Source organism: Micromesistius poutassou (assembly GCF_964030765.1).
Source record: "Micromesistius poutassou genome assembly, chromosome: 17".
NCBI classification, from domain to species: domain Eukaryota; kingdom Metazoa; phylum Chordata; class Actinopteri; order Gadiformes; family Gadidae; genus Micromesistius; species Micromesistius poutassou.
In genome coordinates, this window is record NC_140287.1 from 16,655,210 (window position 1) to 16,673,416 (window position 18,207).

Sequence of the window (18,207 nt, forward strand, 5' to 3'; positions counted from 1 at the left end):
GGGTCGGCCGAGGGTCAGAGGTCAGCCGAGGGTCAGAGGTCAGCCGAGGGTCAGGGGTCGGCCGAGGGTCAAGGGTCAGCTGAGGGTCGTCAGAGGTCAGCTGAGGGTCGGGGGTCGGCCGAGGGTCAGGGGTCAACTGAGGGTCAGAGGTCGTCAGCTGAGGGTCAGGGGTCAGCTGACGTCCGGCGGGAGCGTTGGTTCTGGTTCTGTCGGGGGGGGGCGCGGCGCTGCAGCCCTCAGGCTCCGCCCTCCTCGTCGTCGTCGTCGTCGTCTTGGCGACGACGAGGAGGGGGGGCGGCGGCAGCTGCTGTGACGGCCCGCCCACAGACTCCGCCTCCTGGTCGTCCGGTTGCCGCGGCGACGGACCGGCGTCTCTCGGCGCCAGCATGGAGGAGGAGGAGGAGGAGGAGGGGGGGGCCCACGGCGGCCGAGAGGAGGAGGAGGAGGAGGAGGAGAAGCCCCCCCCCCCCTCTCTCCTCCTCCTCAGGGCGAGGAGGAGGAGGAGGGGGTCGTCGGAGGAGCGCGGTGGCGACACGGGCATGGAGGAGGAGGAGGAGGAGGAGGAGCCTCCCAGCGGGGTGTGGGGGGGAGGCGTGTTGGTGGCGCCGGCGGGGGCCTCCGCCGCCGTCCTCCTAGCGCTAGAGCTAGCCTGCGGCAGTGACACCGACGACGACGACGACGACTTCCTGTCTCCCGCCACCGCCGCCGCCGCGCCGTCGGTCAGCGCGGTCGAGCCGCTCGACTCAAAGCGGTCGCTGAGTCGCACCGGGCCGCGGCCAACGCTAGTCTGGCTAACGCTAGAGTGGCTAACACCGCCGTGGCGATTGTGAGCGCTGCTAACGCCAGCGTTATGACCGCTGGCGTGGCTGCGGCTAGCGTGGCTGACCCCAGCGTGGCGATCGCTAGAGCGGCTACCGCTAGCCGGGCCGTGGTGGTACGTCGGCGTCTGCGTCTGGGAGTCGTCGCCGCCGCCGCTGCCGGGGGGGGGCTGGGGGGCCGGCGAGGGGGGGGAGACGACGCTGGGGGGGGGCCGCGTGAGGCGGGGGGCAGCCCGCTGGACACAGGCTGTCCACGCTGCTGAGGGTCACGGACGCGCTGGAGTCCGGAGACAGACGGCTGCACTGGGAGGAGTCCACCTTATGGGGGCTGTCACCTGGGGGGGGGGGGGGGGAGGGGCACACCACACAGGAGTTGGTCCACGGTCAGGACGGGAGACGGTTCTACTGGCAGTAGTGGGAGGAGGAGACGCTTCAGCAAACAGCCTCGGGTACACATGGCTGAGAGGATTGATAAAAATACACAGTAGTACAGTAGTACTACTGAGTAGTACTGTGTGTAGTAGTCCATGGTCGTGTATTCGATCGTTGTCACATTTCACAACGTTGCCTTTTTTTAGATATGAGGTGGTTTTTCAAACTTGCTGTACGCCAACATTCAAAACACGTCAATACTAAATATTAAACGGGTCTAAACATTGTAGTAGGGCGGGGCGATTAATCGAATTTTGATCGCGATTTCGATTTCAGAGTGAAACGATCACCAAACTGATATAATCGAGTTGAAACGATTTTTTATTTCTTATTTTTATTTTTTTATAGAAATTGCAGAACAGCTGGATTCATATCTGGACTTTATTTTCTATTTGACCATTTTGTGTATTTTTTTTAAAGGGGAAATTTCAAAGTTCTCATTTAAAAAGTGTTTTGTTTTGGAGAGAAATGCTGAATAAATGCGTCATGTTTTCAAACTCAAAAATAATCGTTTGAATAATCGAGATTTCAATATTGACCAAAATAATCGTGATTATGATTTTTTTCCCCCATAATCGAGCAGCCCTACATTGTAGCCATTCACTAAATAATAAGCTAAGTAAAAATAAAGACGATTTTTCAGAAGAAGACTTAGTGTGTGTGTGGGGGCGGGGGTCTGATCCAGACGTCTGTCTGGTCCAGACGTCTGTCTGAGCAGCCTCACCTTCAGAGGGCTGGCTGCTCTTAGTGCCCACGGAGCCCTTGATGGTGAGCAGGTCCGTGGGGGAGAACTCTGGCTCCCTGATGGGGCCCCGGGGCCCGAAGGGGGTCAGGATGGTGGAGGGAGACTGGTCGATGCCCAGCTTATGGAGGTACAACTGGTACAACACACACACACACACACACACACACACACACACACACACACACACACACACACACACACACACACACACACACACACACACACACACACACACACACACACACACACCTTGAGTCAGAGAGACAGGTGCAGAGGATGTCCAAGTAGGACTGACATCTAAAACAACATTTTTTTTGAAATAAAATATAAAATATATTATGCAAAAACATAATATCACTTAATAAAAGTAATAATATGTACATAATATGATATATATTAATAAAAGTAATAAAAATATGTACATAATGATACATATTAATAAAAGTATTAATAATATGTACATAATATGATATATATTAATAAAAGAAATAAAAATATGTACATAATATTATATATATTAATAAAAGTAATAAAAATATGTACATAATATGATACATATTAATAAAAGTATTAATAATATGTACATAATGATATATATTAATAAAAGTATTAATAATATGTACATAATATGATATATATTAATAAAAGTAATAATAACATGTTAACAGCAGCTCTCCTGGTGGTACTGCGTCCACACACCACCAGCAGGGTTACGGGTTCCATTCCCACCGGGTAGATTTGAATTCAAATGCTTTTAACTGAATGGAGCGAAGGAGAAAATGTCAACAACAACAACACGGGCTCCCGGGAGACCTACCGGGATCCTCTCCTCGATGTTCAGGGGGGCGGCGGCGTGGGGAGGCGGGGGGGGGGGTCCCCGGCCTGGAGGACGTCCAGTAGGGGGCGTAGTGGTCCACCTCCAGGCTGACCACGGAGGAGGGGCCCGTGGAGGCCCCCAGCAGCCGCGGGGGGTCGCGGCGAGCGGCGACGTCGTCCCCGTCCCGGGCGGGGGAGGGCGTCGTGCCGCTGCCGTCCGTCTCCAGGGAGACGTCGCTGAAGCGGCCCAGGGCGGCGAGCGGCGAGGGGCGGGGCGGGCCGGCGTGCGCGTGGTGGAGCGGGCCGACCACCACCGTGCTGAGGGAGGAGTGGGAGCGGGAGGCGGGGCCGCTGCCCGGCCCCTCCCCTCGCCGTGGCGACGAGGAGGCCGTGGCGGTGGCGGCGGCCGGGGCGCCGGAGGGGGCGGGGTCAGGGCGGTCCTGCTGGCTCAGGACGCGGTCGAGGGCGTGGGCGGCGGCGGCGGCGTCGTACGCCCGCTTCTTGCCCTGCAGCGCCGGCGAGGGCTGCCCCGCCGCCGCGCTCTGATTGGCCCTCCAGGCGTCCACCTTCTCCATGTAGCCGAGGACGGGGAGCGCCGGGACTCGGTCCTCGGGGCCGGCGGCGCCCGGGTCCGGTGAGGTCTCCGTCCCGGCGGGACGTCGGAGCGCGAGCGGCCCCGCGGCCCGGGAGCGGCCCGGGGCGCTCAGCAGCCCCGGCGTGGACTGGGACTGTGGGAGGAGCCCCAGGTGGGACCCGTCCAATTGGTTCCCCGAAGACCAGAAGTCCCGCCCCCCGGCGCCCGGCCCCGGAGGAGGAGGAGCGGCGGCGGCCGCAGCGGGAACGCCGGCCGGAGGGTCCCTTCCGGCCGGCCGCCCTCGGGCCGTCCCGGGCGCCGTCACGCCAGGAGGGGGCGTGTGGGCGTGGTCTCTGGTGGCTCCTCCCTCCCGGCTCCCGGTCCGGCTGAGCTCCGCCTCCGACAGCAGCTCCCGGCGGAGCGCCTGGCTGCTCTCGTCCGGGTTCGTGTCCCGGGAGCCGACCGTGATGTTGGCGGCCTCCGGGGGAAGCCCCGCCCCCGTGGGCTGACGGGATTCTGCAGCGCCGCCGCCGCCGCGCGGGCGTTCCCGTCTTCCCGCTCTGGACTTGGGAGCGCCGGCGCCGCTCCGGGCCTCCCCGGGGAGGGAGGACGTCCTCTTGACGGAGCGTTCCGACGCAGCGACGCTGCTATTGGCTCCCGACGCGTGGAGGGCGTCGCCCGGCGTGCGAGCGGTCGGCGGCGGTGGCGGGGGGGTCCTCCCAGGAGCCTCTTCCCTCGGAGCCGCTTCCCGGCCGGTGTGGGCGGGAGCCGGCGGTCGGGCCTGGGACCCTTCCGGGTCCGTCTCACTGCGGCCGTCTCCGGGCGACAGACTGTGCTGGGAGAGGGACCAGCAGCTGCTCCTCCCAACCCCCCCCCCCTCCTCCTCCTCCTCCGGCAGGGCGGTTGTCGTGGCGATGGTCGTCATGGCGAGGGGATGCTGGGACAGGGAGCCGGGCTCCCAGGCCAGGGAGGCGTCGTCGGGCCTGTCCTGTGGCGGGATCTGAGACGTGTCGACGGAGTAGGCGACGGAGAAGTCTGGAGACGCTCTGGAGGGAGAGAGGGAGGGGGAGAGAGGGGGAGAGAGAGAGAGAGAGAGAGAGAGAGAGAGAGAGAGAGAGAGACAGACAGACAGAGAGAGAGAGACACATCCAGACAGACAGAGAGACACATCCAGACAGACAGAGAGACACAGACAGACAGACAGACAGACAGACAGACAGAGAGGCATTGAATCACTCGGTGTAAAAACACTGTTTTCTCAAATGTGTTCCCTTTCTCACGGACGTCTGAATGCTTTGCTTTGTTCTCCTTGTTTCCAGTTTTTTTTACTCAACAGAGCTTTAAGAAACCTCGACTCAGGGCTAATCCTGCCACGAAGGCCCCTTTGCAAAAAACATAACTTAAATGAAAAAATGAAAGTGAAAGTGAAACGGTGCAGAACCAACCAACAGAGAGGTGTTGCTGCTGCCCTGGGTCGGCGTGGTCTCCTTACCTCAGAGGAACGAACTCCAGGCCGGTGCTCTGGAGGAGGGACGAGTCCAGGGAGAGGTGGGGCCCGCTGGACGGCACCAGGGACAGCAGCGGGGACAGAGCGCTGTCCTGGAACTCTGCTGAGGGGCCACGGCGGACAGCAGTCTGCGTTACAACCCTGACACTTCTATTCTTACTATCTGCTTTGTCATTTATTAGCGGATGCTTTTTTTTAAATAACAGTAGTGACAGCGTGGCTAATACCCACCCAGCTGGAAGGAGGGGTGTCCTTGTGGCTTGTGTGCCGAGGGTCCTGGGGCGCGGCGCTCCGGCCCGCCGCCCGGCCCCCGACCCCGTCCCCCTACACGCGGGTCCGTCCGCGACCGCGGGCTGCGCTGACTTGTGTCCGACTCTGCTGCCGACCGGACCAGCCTGGGTTCCTGTGCAACCGCAGGAAGTTAGTTTATGGACTGTATATGAGTGTATGAGTGGCGTGACATTGGTGTTAGATAGATAGATAGATAGATAGATAGATAGTCATTTATTAATCCCCCTTAGGAGAAATTCACAAGTGACCAGCAGTACAGTGGGAAAAGAGAGTGCGAAACAAAGAGTATATATATATATACACAAATACATTTACCAATTTGAAATAAAATAACTATTAGAATAAGATAAACATACTATATACATGTATGTAACTCTACAGACCAGGAGATGTGGACTCTACAGACCAGAAGATGTGGACTCTATAGACCAGAAGATGTGGACTCTACAGACCAGAAGATGTGGACTCTACAGACCAGAAGATGTGGACTCTACAGACCAGAAGATGTGGACTCTACAGACCAGAAGATGTGGACTCTACAGACCAGAAGATGTGGACTCTACAGACCAGGAGATGTGGACTCTATGGAGGACAATGTAGAACAACTATACTGACTATAAGAAGATGTGGACTCTACAGACCAGAAGATGTGGACTCTACAGACCAGAAGATGTGGACTCTACAGACCAGAAGATGTGGACTCTACAGACCAGAAGATGTGGACTCTACAGACCAGGAGATGTGGACTCTACAGACCAGAAGATGTGGACTCTACAGACCAGAAGATGTGGACAATGTAGAACAACTATATAGACAACTATACTGACTATGAGAAGATGTGGACTCTACTGGTCTGTTCATCGCAGTGCAGTCAGTCAGTCAGTCAGTCAGTCAGTCAGTACTCCGTGTCTCCATGATCCACCAGACACACATGAGCTGCTGTTGACCAGGGGAGGAGACCTTCATCCAACTTTGATATCAACTCAACGCTTCAGCGTCGGCTACAAAATTAGCCTCTCATGCTAATCCCGTCCGCTAGTGCGCGCACTGTTGTTGTGCGCAACCGGAACTGCTGTGTGTGCACAATACCGTATAAAGTCGGTATTCCGGTGCATGTAAGGTGTAAATATTGACTTACCTCCATCTTTTCGTGCGTCTTGTGCGCCTAACGACAGTTCGTATCCATGGAGCTTGTTGCTAGGTGCTGCTCGGAGTGTGTCACTGGCCCCCCGGAAACGCGCGACGATTTGAAAAAAAAAAGAAAGAAAAGGGTAGTTGAATCTAAGAACCAAGGGTCCGAACGTACAGAGGGGGGCGCGGCGCCGCTCTCCCGTAACCAATCACGGACCCGGACGTACAGTAGGTCCGACAGTGGTTGGCTGGTGGGGGCGAGAGAGTTACCGCCCACTGTACGTACGGACCGTTGGATAGCAGCCGGAGCTACCGTTGGAAAAGTTTGACAGATGACTCGTGAACGACCCTGCGCGCAAAATTGCGCAGAACCGTTATCCGGACTCAACTGTTTAATCGTCGTAGTCCTAATTTGTACAATTTAATCTCAGTACGTTAAATTTATACAGTGGCCTTCATTTAATAAATAAACAAGACACCGCCACCCATGACTTTATGCTGTACTCTTCCATCGTTGCAACTACTAATTATTGACTCAGCAGCAGCAGCTTATCACAACAACACGTGACTATTAAGATTAATATTTATTATTCATTCCCGTCAAATGAATTAGTTTCGATTTCGTAACGTACCCGAGGGCTATTGGCTCGTGATGCCGCGTCATCGGCAGCGTCACACCTAGTTGGAATAAGGGAAGTCCAGTGTGAGTCCGAGTGTGTGTGTGTGTTTGTGTGTGTGTGTGCTGGTCAGTCGGGAACACACAGGAGCGACTTAACACAACTTAACCATTTCTCCACCATGCCGCGGAAGAACAAGGGGATCTTCTCAGGTGAGGACAACACAGCTGCTAATCCGTCCTCCTCCTCCTCCCGCCCGGGCATGACACCAGGTCATCGGGCACTGCTTGGTGACTGTTTGATGTTGTACCATCTAGCGCGTTACTAATGATAAGTAACGAGTCGACTGCTACCGTGATTGAACCTAATGGGACCCCCTCTCCCCACCTCCCACACACACATGTCATGTCACCTGCACAGCTGGACTGAGCGTCGCCAGGGTGAAGGAGGACACGAGGATGCCCCGCAGGCAGGTGAGGAGGACCCCCCCCCCCCCCCCCCCCCCCCCCCCCCCCCCCCCCCCCCCCGCCGTCACACTGGGAATAACTTCACCAGCTGGTGAGGTGGACTGGTCCGCGCCCAGTGAACCCTGAATCCGACAACTTCCATGCCCGTTTCGACGGGCGATTTAAACCCGGGAGACTAGACGGGGTCTAAGTACTCATTGTCAAGGGGAATAAAAACCCGAAGGATAATGCTTATGAAGGATAATAATAATGTGTAGTAATGCTGCCCAATGCCAGTCGGGTGGGTGTGTTTACGGTTAACGGGCTGTGCCCCGTTTACCCCACCGGGAAATCGAAACTAACCGCTCCACGAACCGAACATGACAGCTTAACGAGGCTACAGCTACAGATCGGGATATCTTTTAGGACATTGCGGTGGTGATGATGCGCTTCACCCTCTGGGGTGCTGAACTACGCTAAACTTTCGGAAGCTTTCTCGGTTTCAGTGGAATAGAAACTCGCGTATTTCCGGTGTGTGTGCGGGCAGGGAGTAAACAAGGCATATGGGCTGGTCCGGGTTTCAGGTGACTCATCCCCGTTTTGTTTGTTTGTTTTTTTCTTTCAGGATTCGCTGACCGACGTGATTCGAAGGAACACGGTTCAGACCTCGTACCCCAGTCCTTATACACGAGGGGTTTTCGGTGAGCGCTCCTTTGTGATCGCCCTCCCCTCCCCCCCTCAGTGAACTCACTTTTCCCATCACTCTGCTCTGCAACACATCGGACATATATGCCGCTTTTCCACCGCCAGTACCAGCTCGACTCGACTGGACACTCGGACATATAGGCTCGATCTTCAACGGTTTAAAAAAAGTAGACTGTTGGCATCGAAGATGTTAAAATACTGTTACACCGAATGGTCCGAATAACCAAATGATTATTTATATTATATTTATATTTCTGCTGCCTTCCCCAGAACAAGGATTCATCCAGCAGTCCCTCTTTGGCTTTTTGAATCAGAACCTCTACCTGACCAGAAACGTGTACGATAACCACCATCATCATAATTATTATGATGATGATGATGATGATGATGACGACTATGATGACGACGACGACGACGACTACGAAGACGATGAAGATGAATATGAAGATGCGCGCTGGGCCCAGAGCAGCAGCACCCCCAGTCCCTTGCCTCCCCATCCCAGTCTGAGGCTGCTCACACAGGAGGTAATGTGTCTGGTCTCTTGGTCTCCCTCATCGTGGGGTCTTCTTTACCACCAGCTGTGTGACGTGGATGGGGCCACTCAGGGGGGCCATTTCCACACCCTCCCTTTAGTGACGTCACAAAAGGGAGTTTCCCCGCACACAGCTGTGTCACGACAAAGGTGTTGAAAGAATGGAACAAGACTTTAAAGGGCACGTCATGGTGTGTCATGATGTGTGACGGATAGATGAGCAACGTTTGCTACGGTCCACTGGGGTAGGGCTGGTAGACTGATCTATCCAGCGCACATCTAGGTGGACATGCCCACTTGTGATGTCATAAGGGGCAGTTTTCCAAAACGGCTTGTAACGGCTAATCACAAACACATTTTTCTCAAAGGTCTCACACACCTTTTTTTGTAGAAACAGCCTAAAGTCTGAATCAGCGAAATCTCTACACTCAAATCTCTGAACGGCTTATCAGCTCTGTGTCACAACGCATAACCTATTTATTATGTCTTCATGTTAGATTAGATTCTACTTTATTGTCGTTGCACTTCAGCTACAGAGACGAAACGAAAAGGCAGTTTAGCATCTGTGTGTGTGTGTGTGTGTGTGTGTGTGTGTGTGTGTGTGTGTGTGTGTGTGTGTGTGTGTGTGTGTGTGTGTGTGTGTGTGTGTGTGTGTGTGTGTGTGTGTGTGTGTGTGTGTGTGTCCTCCCCCCCCCAGGAGGCTGATAAACATGCGAAGGAGGAGCAGGAGAGGGAGGAGCGACTCAAGGCCAAACAGGAACGCCAGAGGCTGAAGAAGCTGGTGAGTGTCTGTAGGGCGGTGGTGGTGATGATGATGATGATGAGGCTCTTTTTAAAACCCGGGTCGCCCCGCCCCGTTCTGCCGGTGATGTTCGTGAGTTCGCCCTGCAGGAGGGTCTGGAGAGGACCAACACATTTCTTTCTAGTTTCGATACGTTTTTTGCGGGAGCCAATCACCATGCTGGCTTTTCCCCCCCCTGTGGCGCGCTATTGGCTGGTTTAACACGATGACGACAGGGAAGCGACGGCAAGCAGCCAATTGCGTACAGAGTTCAATTTAACTCAACGCCCGTTGATCAACGCCTCTTTGTGCTGAAGAGAATGCCAGCAGCCTCCCCAGACCAACGCGTAATCTACGACTGAGCTGGGTCTGGCAACAGCCAGGCTAGTTTGTCCCCCTCCCCCCCCTCATTTATTTCAAACCCTCAGTGACCTCTGACCTTTGCCCTCTGCTTGACCTCTCCCTGTCAGCGTCGTAAAGAGAAAAAGCGTCTGGAGAAGGAGCAGAAGAATAAAGAGAGATTAAGATTAAGTGTAAGTAAACGACGTTCAGTTTGTTTACAGACTCGTCTTAAATCCCTTTTGTCTTTTAAACGTGTTGTCGTCTGTTTTGGAGTAAAAGACAAACAAAATGATTTGTGTTTTTTTAATTTTTTTACAGGAAGTGGAACAGAATCAACCCTCAGGAAGTCATGACGAAGACATTATTAGTAACACAAGTAAGATAAAAAACGAGCAGTCTGATGTTGCCACGGAAACGGAGGATAAAAGCGTAGATGGGGACCGGAGCAGTGAGGACCCGGAGGAACCAATAAAGGTACGACCACGCTCTTATTTGTTAGTGAAAGCACACTCTGGCTTCCTGTGAGGTATTTTTCCAGAGGATTTGAGGGGGCTCGACCAATCAGGGCTGTGTATTGATCCCGGAGGATTAGATTTGTTTTTGTAGTGAGAGCTGGTGCTGGTTATAAATATAATATTGGCGGTTGGAATTTTTAATGTTCACTTGTGCTTTTGCTTGTGACGCAAAAAGGAAATCCCCCTTTTAGTCAGCTCATTTCAGATTTTATTTAAAGATTAGCTCCTCTGAGAAAGTTTTTTTACGCACGCATGCACACGCACGCACGCATGCACACAGACACACACACACACACACACACACACACACACACACACACACACACACACACACACACACACACACACACACACACACACACGTGTTTTTAATTTTAATGTTGTAATGTGTTGCGTTGCTTCTCTCTCTGTTCCGTCAGGCTGCAGACATAAAGCGTTTTATAAGCCCCTCCCCCTCCCCCAGGGGACAGTCTCACTCCCCGGCGTCGGGGAGTGAGAGGAGTGAGAGGAGTGGAGCGGGGGGGAGGAGGAAGAGGAAGACGAAGACCACTACGTCCAGGGAGAGGCGGCGCCCAGAGAGGGAGGAGCCTGGCGTTATCGCCCAGACTCCTCCCCTCCCCACAGACCAGACCAGTGCTGATAAGGTAGGACTGAAGGGACTAGTGGTGGAGTTCATGAGTCATTTGAATGAATCAGTTCGCGTCGGTCAGTTCGCCAAGAAGAGTCGTTCGTTCGTTCGTTCGTTCGTTCGTTCGTTCACGTTTCCGGTAGCGGTGAATCACGGTTCTCAGTCACTGAGTCAGACTCGGCTCCTCCCTCGTTCTCATTCTCAAACGAATCACGATCGTGCGACGGTGCAAACGGTCATCAATCAACACAACATTAACTGAGTTCCTTTTAGCTGAGGAGCGCAGCATGCCATAATGGACGTACATCAGGGTGCTTTTTTAAAACGGGCAGAACACCCTGACCACCATGAGGTTGATGGTATCAATAATTAACACTCATTGCACTGGTGGAAAAAGTCCATTAAAAAAAAAATGAGAACGTGTTATTGCTGTCATGCATTGTAGTGCTGCTGCCTGTTTTACTGCCTGACCTGTTCTTGCTCCGCCTGTTCCCAGGAGAATACGAACGCCACCCCAGACGTTTGTTCACAAAAAACGGCAGAACTAGCCGGTAAGTTCCTTTTTTATCTTTCTTTCTTTTCATCATTTCAACATTAAGCTGGGTTCAGCCTCCATGTCGTCCCAGCCGTGTGGGGCTGGAGGCCCGGTGGTGGGACTATGAGCTGAGCTGAAGAGCGTTAGGATGGTTGTGGTGGTGATGACATTCTAACGTGCTTCCCTCCCTCCCTCCCTCCCTCCCTCCCTCCCTCCCTCCCTCCCGTCCGTCTGTCCGTCCGCTGCCAGCGTGCGGACACCACCTGGCGTCCTGTGGGCAGTATGAGCATGCGCTGGACTATTTTACTGAGGCCATTAAATACAACCCCAAGGAATATAAGTGAGCTCCCAGACACAACACAACACAACACAACGCACCTCTAGCCCGACCACCAGGAGGCACCACCACCACACGGGCCCCACGGGGGCGAGACGCACTGCAGTCTGAATAGCAGACAGGAATGACGTTGACACTAAAAAAAGACGTGTGTGTGTGTGTGTGTGTGTGTGTGTGTGTGTGTGTGTGTGTGTGTGTGTGTGTGTGTGTGTGTGTGTGTGTGTGTGTGTGTGTGTGTGTGTGTGTGTGTCTGCGCGCGCAGGTTGTTTGGTAACCGTTCGCTGTGCTACGAGCGGCTGCAGCAGTACGGCCCGGCGCTGCAGGACGCGGAGCGGGCCCTGGCCCTGGAGCCCGGCTGGACCAAGGGCCTCTTCAGACAGGGCAAGGCCCTCTGCGGCCTCAAGGTGAGCCCCCCCCTCTGTGGTCTCCCCCCCCCCCCCCTGGTCTCAAGGTGGCCCCCCCTCTGTGGTCTCAAGGTGCCCCCCCCCCGCCCCCCCTCTGTGGTCTCAAGGTGCCCCCCCCCGCCCCCCCTCTGTGGTCTCAAGGTGGTCCCCCCCCCCCCCCCCCCCCCGTGGTCTCAAGGTGCCCCCCCCCCGCCCCCCCTCTGTGGTCTCAAGGTGCCCCCCCCCCCGTGGTCTCAAGGTGCCCCCCCTCTGTGGTCTCAAGGTGGCCCCACCCCCCCCCCCCCCCCCACCCCCCTCTGTGGTCTCAAGGTGAGGCCACAGTTTACCACACAGTGCTAAACTAGCACTGTGTGGTGGGGTGTGTGTGTGTGTGTGTGTGTGTGTTACTACCCCGTCTCCTAACCCCTCCTCCTCCCCCGCGGTCTCCCTCCAGCGCTACTACGAAGCCTCCTTGACGTATAAAAACATCCTGCGGCAAGAAGGCTCTTCTGAAGAAGCTTCAAGCGAGCTGAAGAGAGCCCAGACTTTACACTTAATGGTAAACGCCACAAAGACTACAGACTTTACACCTAATGGTAAACTCCACAAAAACTACAGACTTTACACCTAATGGTAAACGCCACAAAAACTACAGACTTTACACTTAATGGTAAACTATAGACTTTACACTTAGTGGTAAACTCCACATAGACTACAGACTTTACACTTAATGGTAAACTCCACATAGACTACAGACTTTACACTTAATGGTAAACTCCACATAGACTACAGACTTTACACTTAATGGTAAACTCCACATAAACTACAGACTTTACACTTAGTGGTAAACTCCACATAGACGACAGACTTTACACTTAATGGTAAACTCCACATAGACGACAGACTTTACACTTACTGGTAAACTCCACATAAACTACAGACTTTACACTTACTGGTAAACTCCACATAAACTATAGACTTTACACTTAGTGGTAAACTCCACATAGACGACAGACTTTACACTTAATGGTAAACTCCACATAAACTACAGACTTTACACTTACTGGTAAACTCCACATAGACGACAGACTTTACACTTAATGGTAAACTCCACATAGACTACAGACTTTACACTTACTGGTAAACTCCACATAAACTATAGACTTTACACTTAGTGGTAAACTCCACATAAACGACAGACTTTACACTTAGTGGTAAACTCCACATAAACGACAGACTTTACACTTACTGGTAAACTCCACATAGACTACAGACTTTACACTTAATGGTAAACTCCACATAGACTCAAGACTTTACACTTAATGGTAAACTCCACATAGACGACAGACTTTACACTTAATGGTAAACTCCACATAGACTACAGACTTTACACTTAATGGTAAACTCCACATAAACGACAGACTTTACACTTAATGGTAAACTCCACATAGACTACAGACTTTACACTTACTGGTAAACTCCACATAAACTACAGACTTTACACTTAATGGTAAACTCCACATAAACTATAGACTTTACACTTAGTGGTAAACTCCACATAAACGACAGACTTTACACTTAGTGGTAAACTCCACATAGACTACAGACTTTACACTTAATGGTAAACTCCACATAGACTACAGACTTTACACTTAATGGTAAACTCCACATAGACGACAGACTTTACACTTAATGGTAAACTCCACATAGACGACAGACTTTACACGTCCCCCCCCCCCGGGGGGGGGTCCAGTGGCGGCGGGGGTCTAACGGCGTGTTCCTCCAGGATATGGGCTTCTCCTTGGAGGAGGCGTGTGAGGCGCTGAAGGAGCACGGCTCCCTGGAGGAGGCGCTGGAGGCCCTGTTCGTAGGAGGAGCTGAGCCAGGTATCACTCACTCACTCACTCACTCACTCACTCACTCACTCACTCACTCTGTCCCTCATCATCGCACCCCCACCAATTCACCCACTCACAGTCACACACTCACTCACATGTGAGTGAGGTTCGTTCATGTTAAAGAGTCGTTTGTTCGAACTGATTCTAACACTAACACACCCGTACAGACCTACTAACACACTACTAACACTAACACACCCGTACAGACCTACTAACACACTACTAACACTAACACACCCGTACAGACCTACTAACACACTACTAACACTAACACACCCGTACAGACCTACTAACACTAACACACCCGTACAGACCTACTAACACACTACTAACACACTACTAACACTAACACACTACTAACACACTACTAACACTAACACACTACTAACACACTACTAACACTAACACACTACTAACACTAACACACCCGTACAGACCTACTAACACTAACACACCCGTACAGACCTACTAACACTAACACACCCGTACAGACCTACTAACACACTACTAACACACTACTAACACAAACACACTACTAACACAAACACACTACTAACACTAACACACTACTAACACACTACTAACACAAACACACTACTAACACAAACACACTACTAACACACTACTAACTCTAACACGCGTACAGACCCCAGAAGTACTGACCTCTGTCCTCCTCCTCCTCCTCAGAGGAGTCATGCAGGAACACTACCACCCGGCGGGCAGAAGACGAGGAGGAGGAGGAGGAAGAGGAGGAGGAGGAGGAGGAGGAGGAGCAGGGAGAGGAGGAGGACGGGTGGACGGTGTTGGGTCGTAGTCGGCCTCACCAGGCGAGGAGGCGGAACGCTGCGTCTCCTAAACCCGCCAACGTCGCCCCCAAGTGGTGAGGAGCCTCTTTGTGTTTTTGATCCCAGTCACCATCGCAGCGTCTCTCCACTGGGAGCGTCTCCTCACTGGGAGCGTCTCCTCACTGGGAGCGTCTCCTCACTGGGAGCGTCTCTCCACTGGGAGCTGGAGACAAGAGGTTCTTTTTTAGGTGCTGGTTTGTTTACTGGTTACATCACATTACTGGTTTGTAATGTGTGGTGGGAGGGGGTACTGGTTTGTAATGTGTGGTGGGAGGGGTTACTGGTTTGTGGTGGGAGGGGGTACTGGTTTGTGGTGGGAGGGGTTACTGGTTTGTGGTGGGAGGGGTTACTGGTTTGTAATGTGTGGTGGGAGGGGTTACTGGTTTGTAATGTGTGGTGGGAGGGGTTACTGGTTTGTGGTGGGAGGGGTTACTGGTTTGTGGTGGGAGGGGTTACTGGTTTGTGGTGGGAGGGGTTACTGGTTTGTGGTGGGAGGGGTTACTGGTTTGTGGTGGGAGGGGGTACTGGTTTGTAATGTGTGGTGGGAGGGGTTACTGGTTTGTGGTGGGAGGGGTTACTGGTTTGTAATGTGTGATGGGAGGGGTTACTGGTTTGTGATGTGTGATGGGAGGGGTTACTGGTTTGTGATGGGAGGGGTTACTGGTTTGTGGTGGGAGGGGTTACTGGTTTGTAATGTGTGGTGGGAGGGGTTACTGGTTTGTGGTGGGAGGGGTTACTGGTTTGTGGTGGGAGGGGTTACTGGTTTGTAATGTGTGGTGGGAGGGGTTACTGGTTTGTGGTGGGAGGGGTTACTGGTTGTGATGGGAGGGGTTACTGGTTTGTGGTGGAGGGGTTACTGGTTTGTAATGTGTGGTGGGAGGGGTTACTGGTTGTGGTGGGAGGGGTTACTGTTTGTGATGGGAGGGGTACTGGTTGTGGTGGGAGGGGTTACTGGTTTGTGATGGGAGGGGTTACTGGTTTGTGGTGGGAGGGGTTACTGGTTTGTAATGTGTGGTGGAGGGGTTACTGGTTTGTGGTGGAGGGGTTACTGGTTGTGATGGGAGGGGGTATGGGTTTGTGGTGGGAGGGGTTACTGGTTTGTGGTGGGAGGGGTTACTGGTTTGTGGTGGGAGGGGTTACTGGTTTGTGATGGGAGGGGTTACTGGTTTGTGGTGGGAGGGGGTTACTGGTTTGTGGTGGGAGGGGTTACTGGTTTGTGGGTGGGAGGGGGTACTGGTTTGTGATGTGTGGTGGGAGGGGTTACTGGTTTGTGGTGGGAGGGGTTACTGGTTTGTGATGGGAGGGGTTACTGGTTTGTGGTGGGAGGGGGTACTGGTTTGTGGTGGGAGGGGGTACTGGTTTGAGGTGGGAGGGGTTACTGGTTTGTGGTGGGAGGGGGTACTGGTTTGTGATGGGAGGGGTTACTGGTTTGTGGTGGGAGGGGGTACTGGTTTGTGGTGGGAGGGGTTACTGGTGTGGATCTCTAAGCGTTGTCCTGTTGACTCCTCAGGGAGATGTACTCAGTGTGGGTGGGCTCCCTGTCCCCCACACTCACAGGACCAGCTCTACAGCACCTCTTCAACAGGTACGCACTACCTCACTACCTCACTACCTCACTCACTTACTCACTACCTCACCACCTCACTACCTCACTACCTCACTACCTCACTCACTACCTCACCACCTCACTACCTCACTACCTCACTCACTACCTCACCACCCTCACTACCTCACTCACTACCTCACTCACTACCTCACTACCTCACTCACTACCTCACTCACTACCTCACTCACTACCTCACTACCTCACTACCTCACTCACTACCTCACTCACCACCTCACCACCTCACTACCTCACTCACTACCTCACTCACTACCTCACTACCTCACTACCTCACTCACTACCTCACTCACCACCTCACCACCTCACTACCTCACTCACTACCTCACTCACTACCTCACTACCTCACTACCTCACTCACTACCTCACTACCTCACTCACTACCTCACTACCTCACTACCTCACTCACTACCTCACTACCTCACTCACTACCTCACTCACTACCTCACTACCTCACTCACCACCTCACTCACTACCTCACTACCTCACTCACTACCTCACTCACTCACTCACTCACTCACTCACTCCCTCACTCACTACCTCACTCACTCACTCACTCACTCACTCACTCACTCACTACCTTACAACCTCATTCACTGACCCCCCCCCCCCCCCCTCCTCAGGGCGGGTCATGTGACCGGCGTTAAGATGCTGGTGGAGCAGCGTTGTGCCTTCATCAACTACACCCGGAGAGAGGAGTGTGACCGCGCCATCCAGCTGCTGAACGTGAGACACACGGCCCCTACCTCCTACCTCCTACCCCCTAACTCCTACCCCCTACCCCCTACCTCCTACCCCCTAACCCCTACCTCCTAACTCCTACCCCCTACCCTCTAACTCCTACCCCCTACCTCCTACCCTCTACCTCCTAACCCCTACCCCCTAACTCCTAACCCCTACCCCCTAACCCCTACCCCCTAACCCCTACCCCCTAACTCCTACCCCCTACCTCCTACCCCCTACCTCCTACCTCCTAACCCCTACCTCCTAACTTCTACCACCTACCCCCTACCCCCTACCCCCTACCCCCTACCTCCTACCCCCTACCTCCTACCCCTTACCCCCTACCTCCTACCCTCTACCTCCTAACTCCTACCCCCTAACTCCTACCCCCTAACTCCTACCCCCTAACTCCTACCCCCTAACCCCTACCCCCTACCTCCTACATCCTAACCCCTACCCTCTACTCCCTACCCCCTAACTCCTACCACCTACCCCCTACCCTCTACCTCCTAACCCCTACCCCCTACCTCCTACCTCCTACCTCCTACCCCCCAGCGGGGGGGGGTCCTGTAACCTTCACTACGGGGAGACTGGCTGCTGGTCCCACGGTACCAACCCCTGTCTGTCTGTCTGTCTGTCTGTCTGTCTGTCTGTCTGTCTGTCCCAACCAGCCGTCTGTCTGTCTGTATGAACCAGCCGTCTCTTACTGTCTGTCTGTCTGTCTGTCCCAACCAGCCGTCTGTCTGTCTGTCTGTCCCAACCAGCCGTCTGTCTGTCTGTCTGTCCCAACCAGCCGTCTGTCTGTCTGTATGAACCAGCCGTCTCTGACTGTCTGACTGACTGTCTGTCTGACTGTTATGGTAGAAAATAATGAAGGTTTAAAAGGATATCTATCGCCATATTTTTGGAATGATAGTAGAAAATAAGCGGGTCAACAGATTGGGGAGGGCCCTGTCCCCTCTGTCATTAACACCTCAGAGGGTCC

General features: G+C 53.5%; 2 protein-coding genes across 2 annotated transcripts in view; one reads left to right on the forward strand and one right to left on the reverse strand.

Annotated features, from left to right (window-relative positions):
• The window catches only part of alms1 (ALMS1 centrosome and basal body associated protein), a gene marked incomplete at its 3' end in the record, with an annotated part of 17,661 nt that extends 10,856 nt beyond the window's left edge, over positions 1-6,805 (reverse strand). The window contains 9 exon segments of the mRNA XM_084482154.1: positions 1-31; positions 650-836; positions 928-1,153; positions 1,975-2,128; positions 2,813-2,845; positions 2,847-4,431; positions 4,878-4,995; positions 5,124-5,295; positions 6,322-6,805. The exon segment at positions 1-31 is cut by the window's left edge and continues 318 nt beyond it. Coding sequence (XP_084338280.1) covers positions 1-31; positions 650-836; positions 928-1,153; positions 1,975-2,128; positions 2,813-2,845; positions 2,847-4,431; positions 4,878-4,995; positions 5,124-5,295; positions 6,322-6,327 — 2,512 coding nt within the window.
• A 189-nt stretch (positions 6,806-6,994) lies between these two features.
• Positions 6,995-17,315, forward strand: LOC311362335 (uncharacterized protein; the record flags this gene model as incomplete). Its single annotated transcript, XM_084482155.1, has 16 exons — positions 6,995-7,143; positions 7,352-7,404; positions 8,003-8,078; positions 8,353-8,606; positions 9,312-9,395; positions 9,866-9,928; positions 10,056-10,211; positions 10,672-10,896; positions 11,377-11,431; positions 11,665-11,755; positions 12,015-12,156; positions 12,590-12,694; positions 13,922-14,021; positions 14,721-14,913; positions 16,389-16,463; positions 17,123-17,315. Exons 1-16 carry the CDS (start codon positions 7,113-7,115, stop codon positions 17,313-17,315), a joined length of 1,896 nt encoding a protein of 631 aa, XP_084338281.1. The 5' UTR covers positions 6,995-7,112.
• Positions 17,316-18,207: the final 892 nt, after the last annotated feature.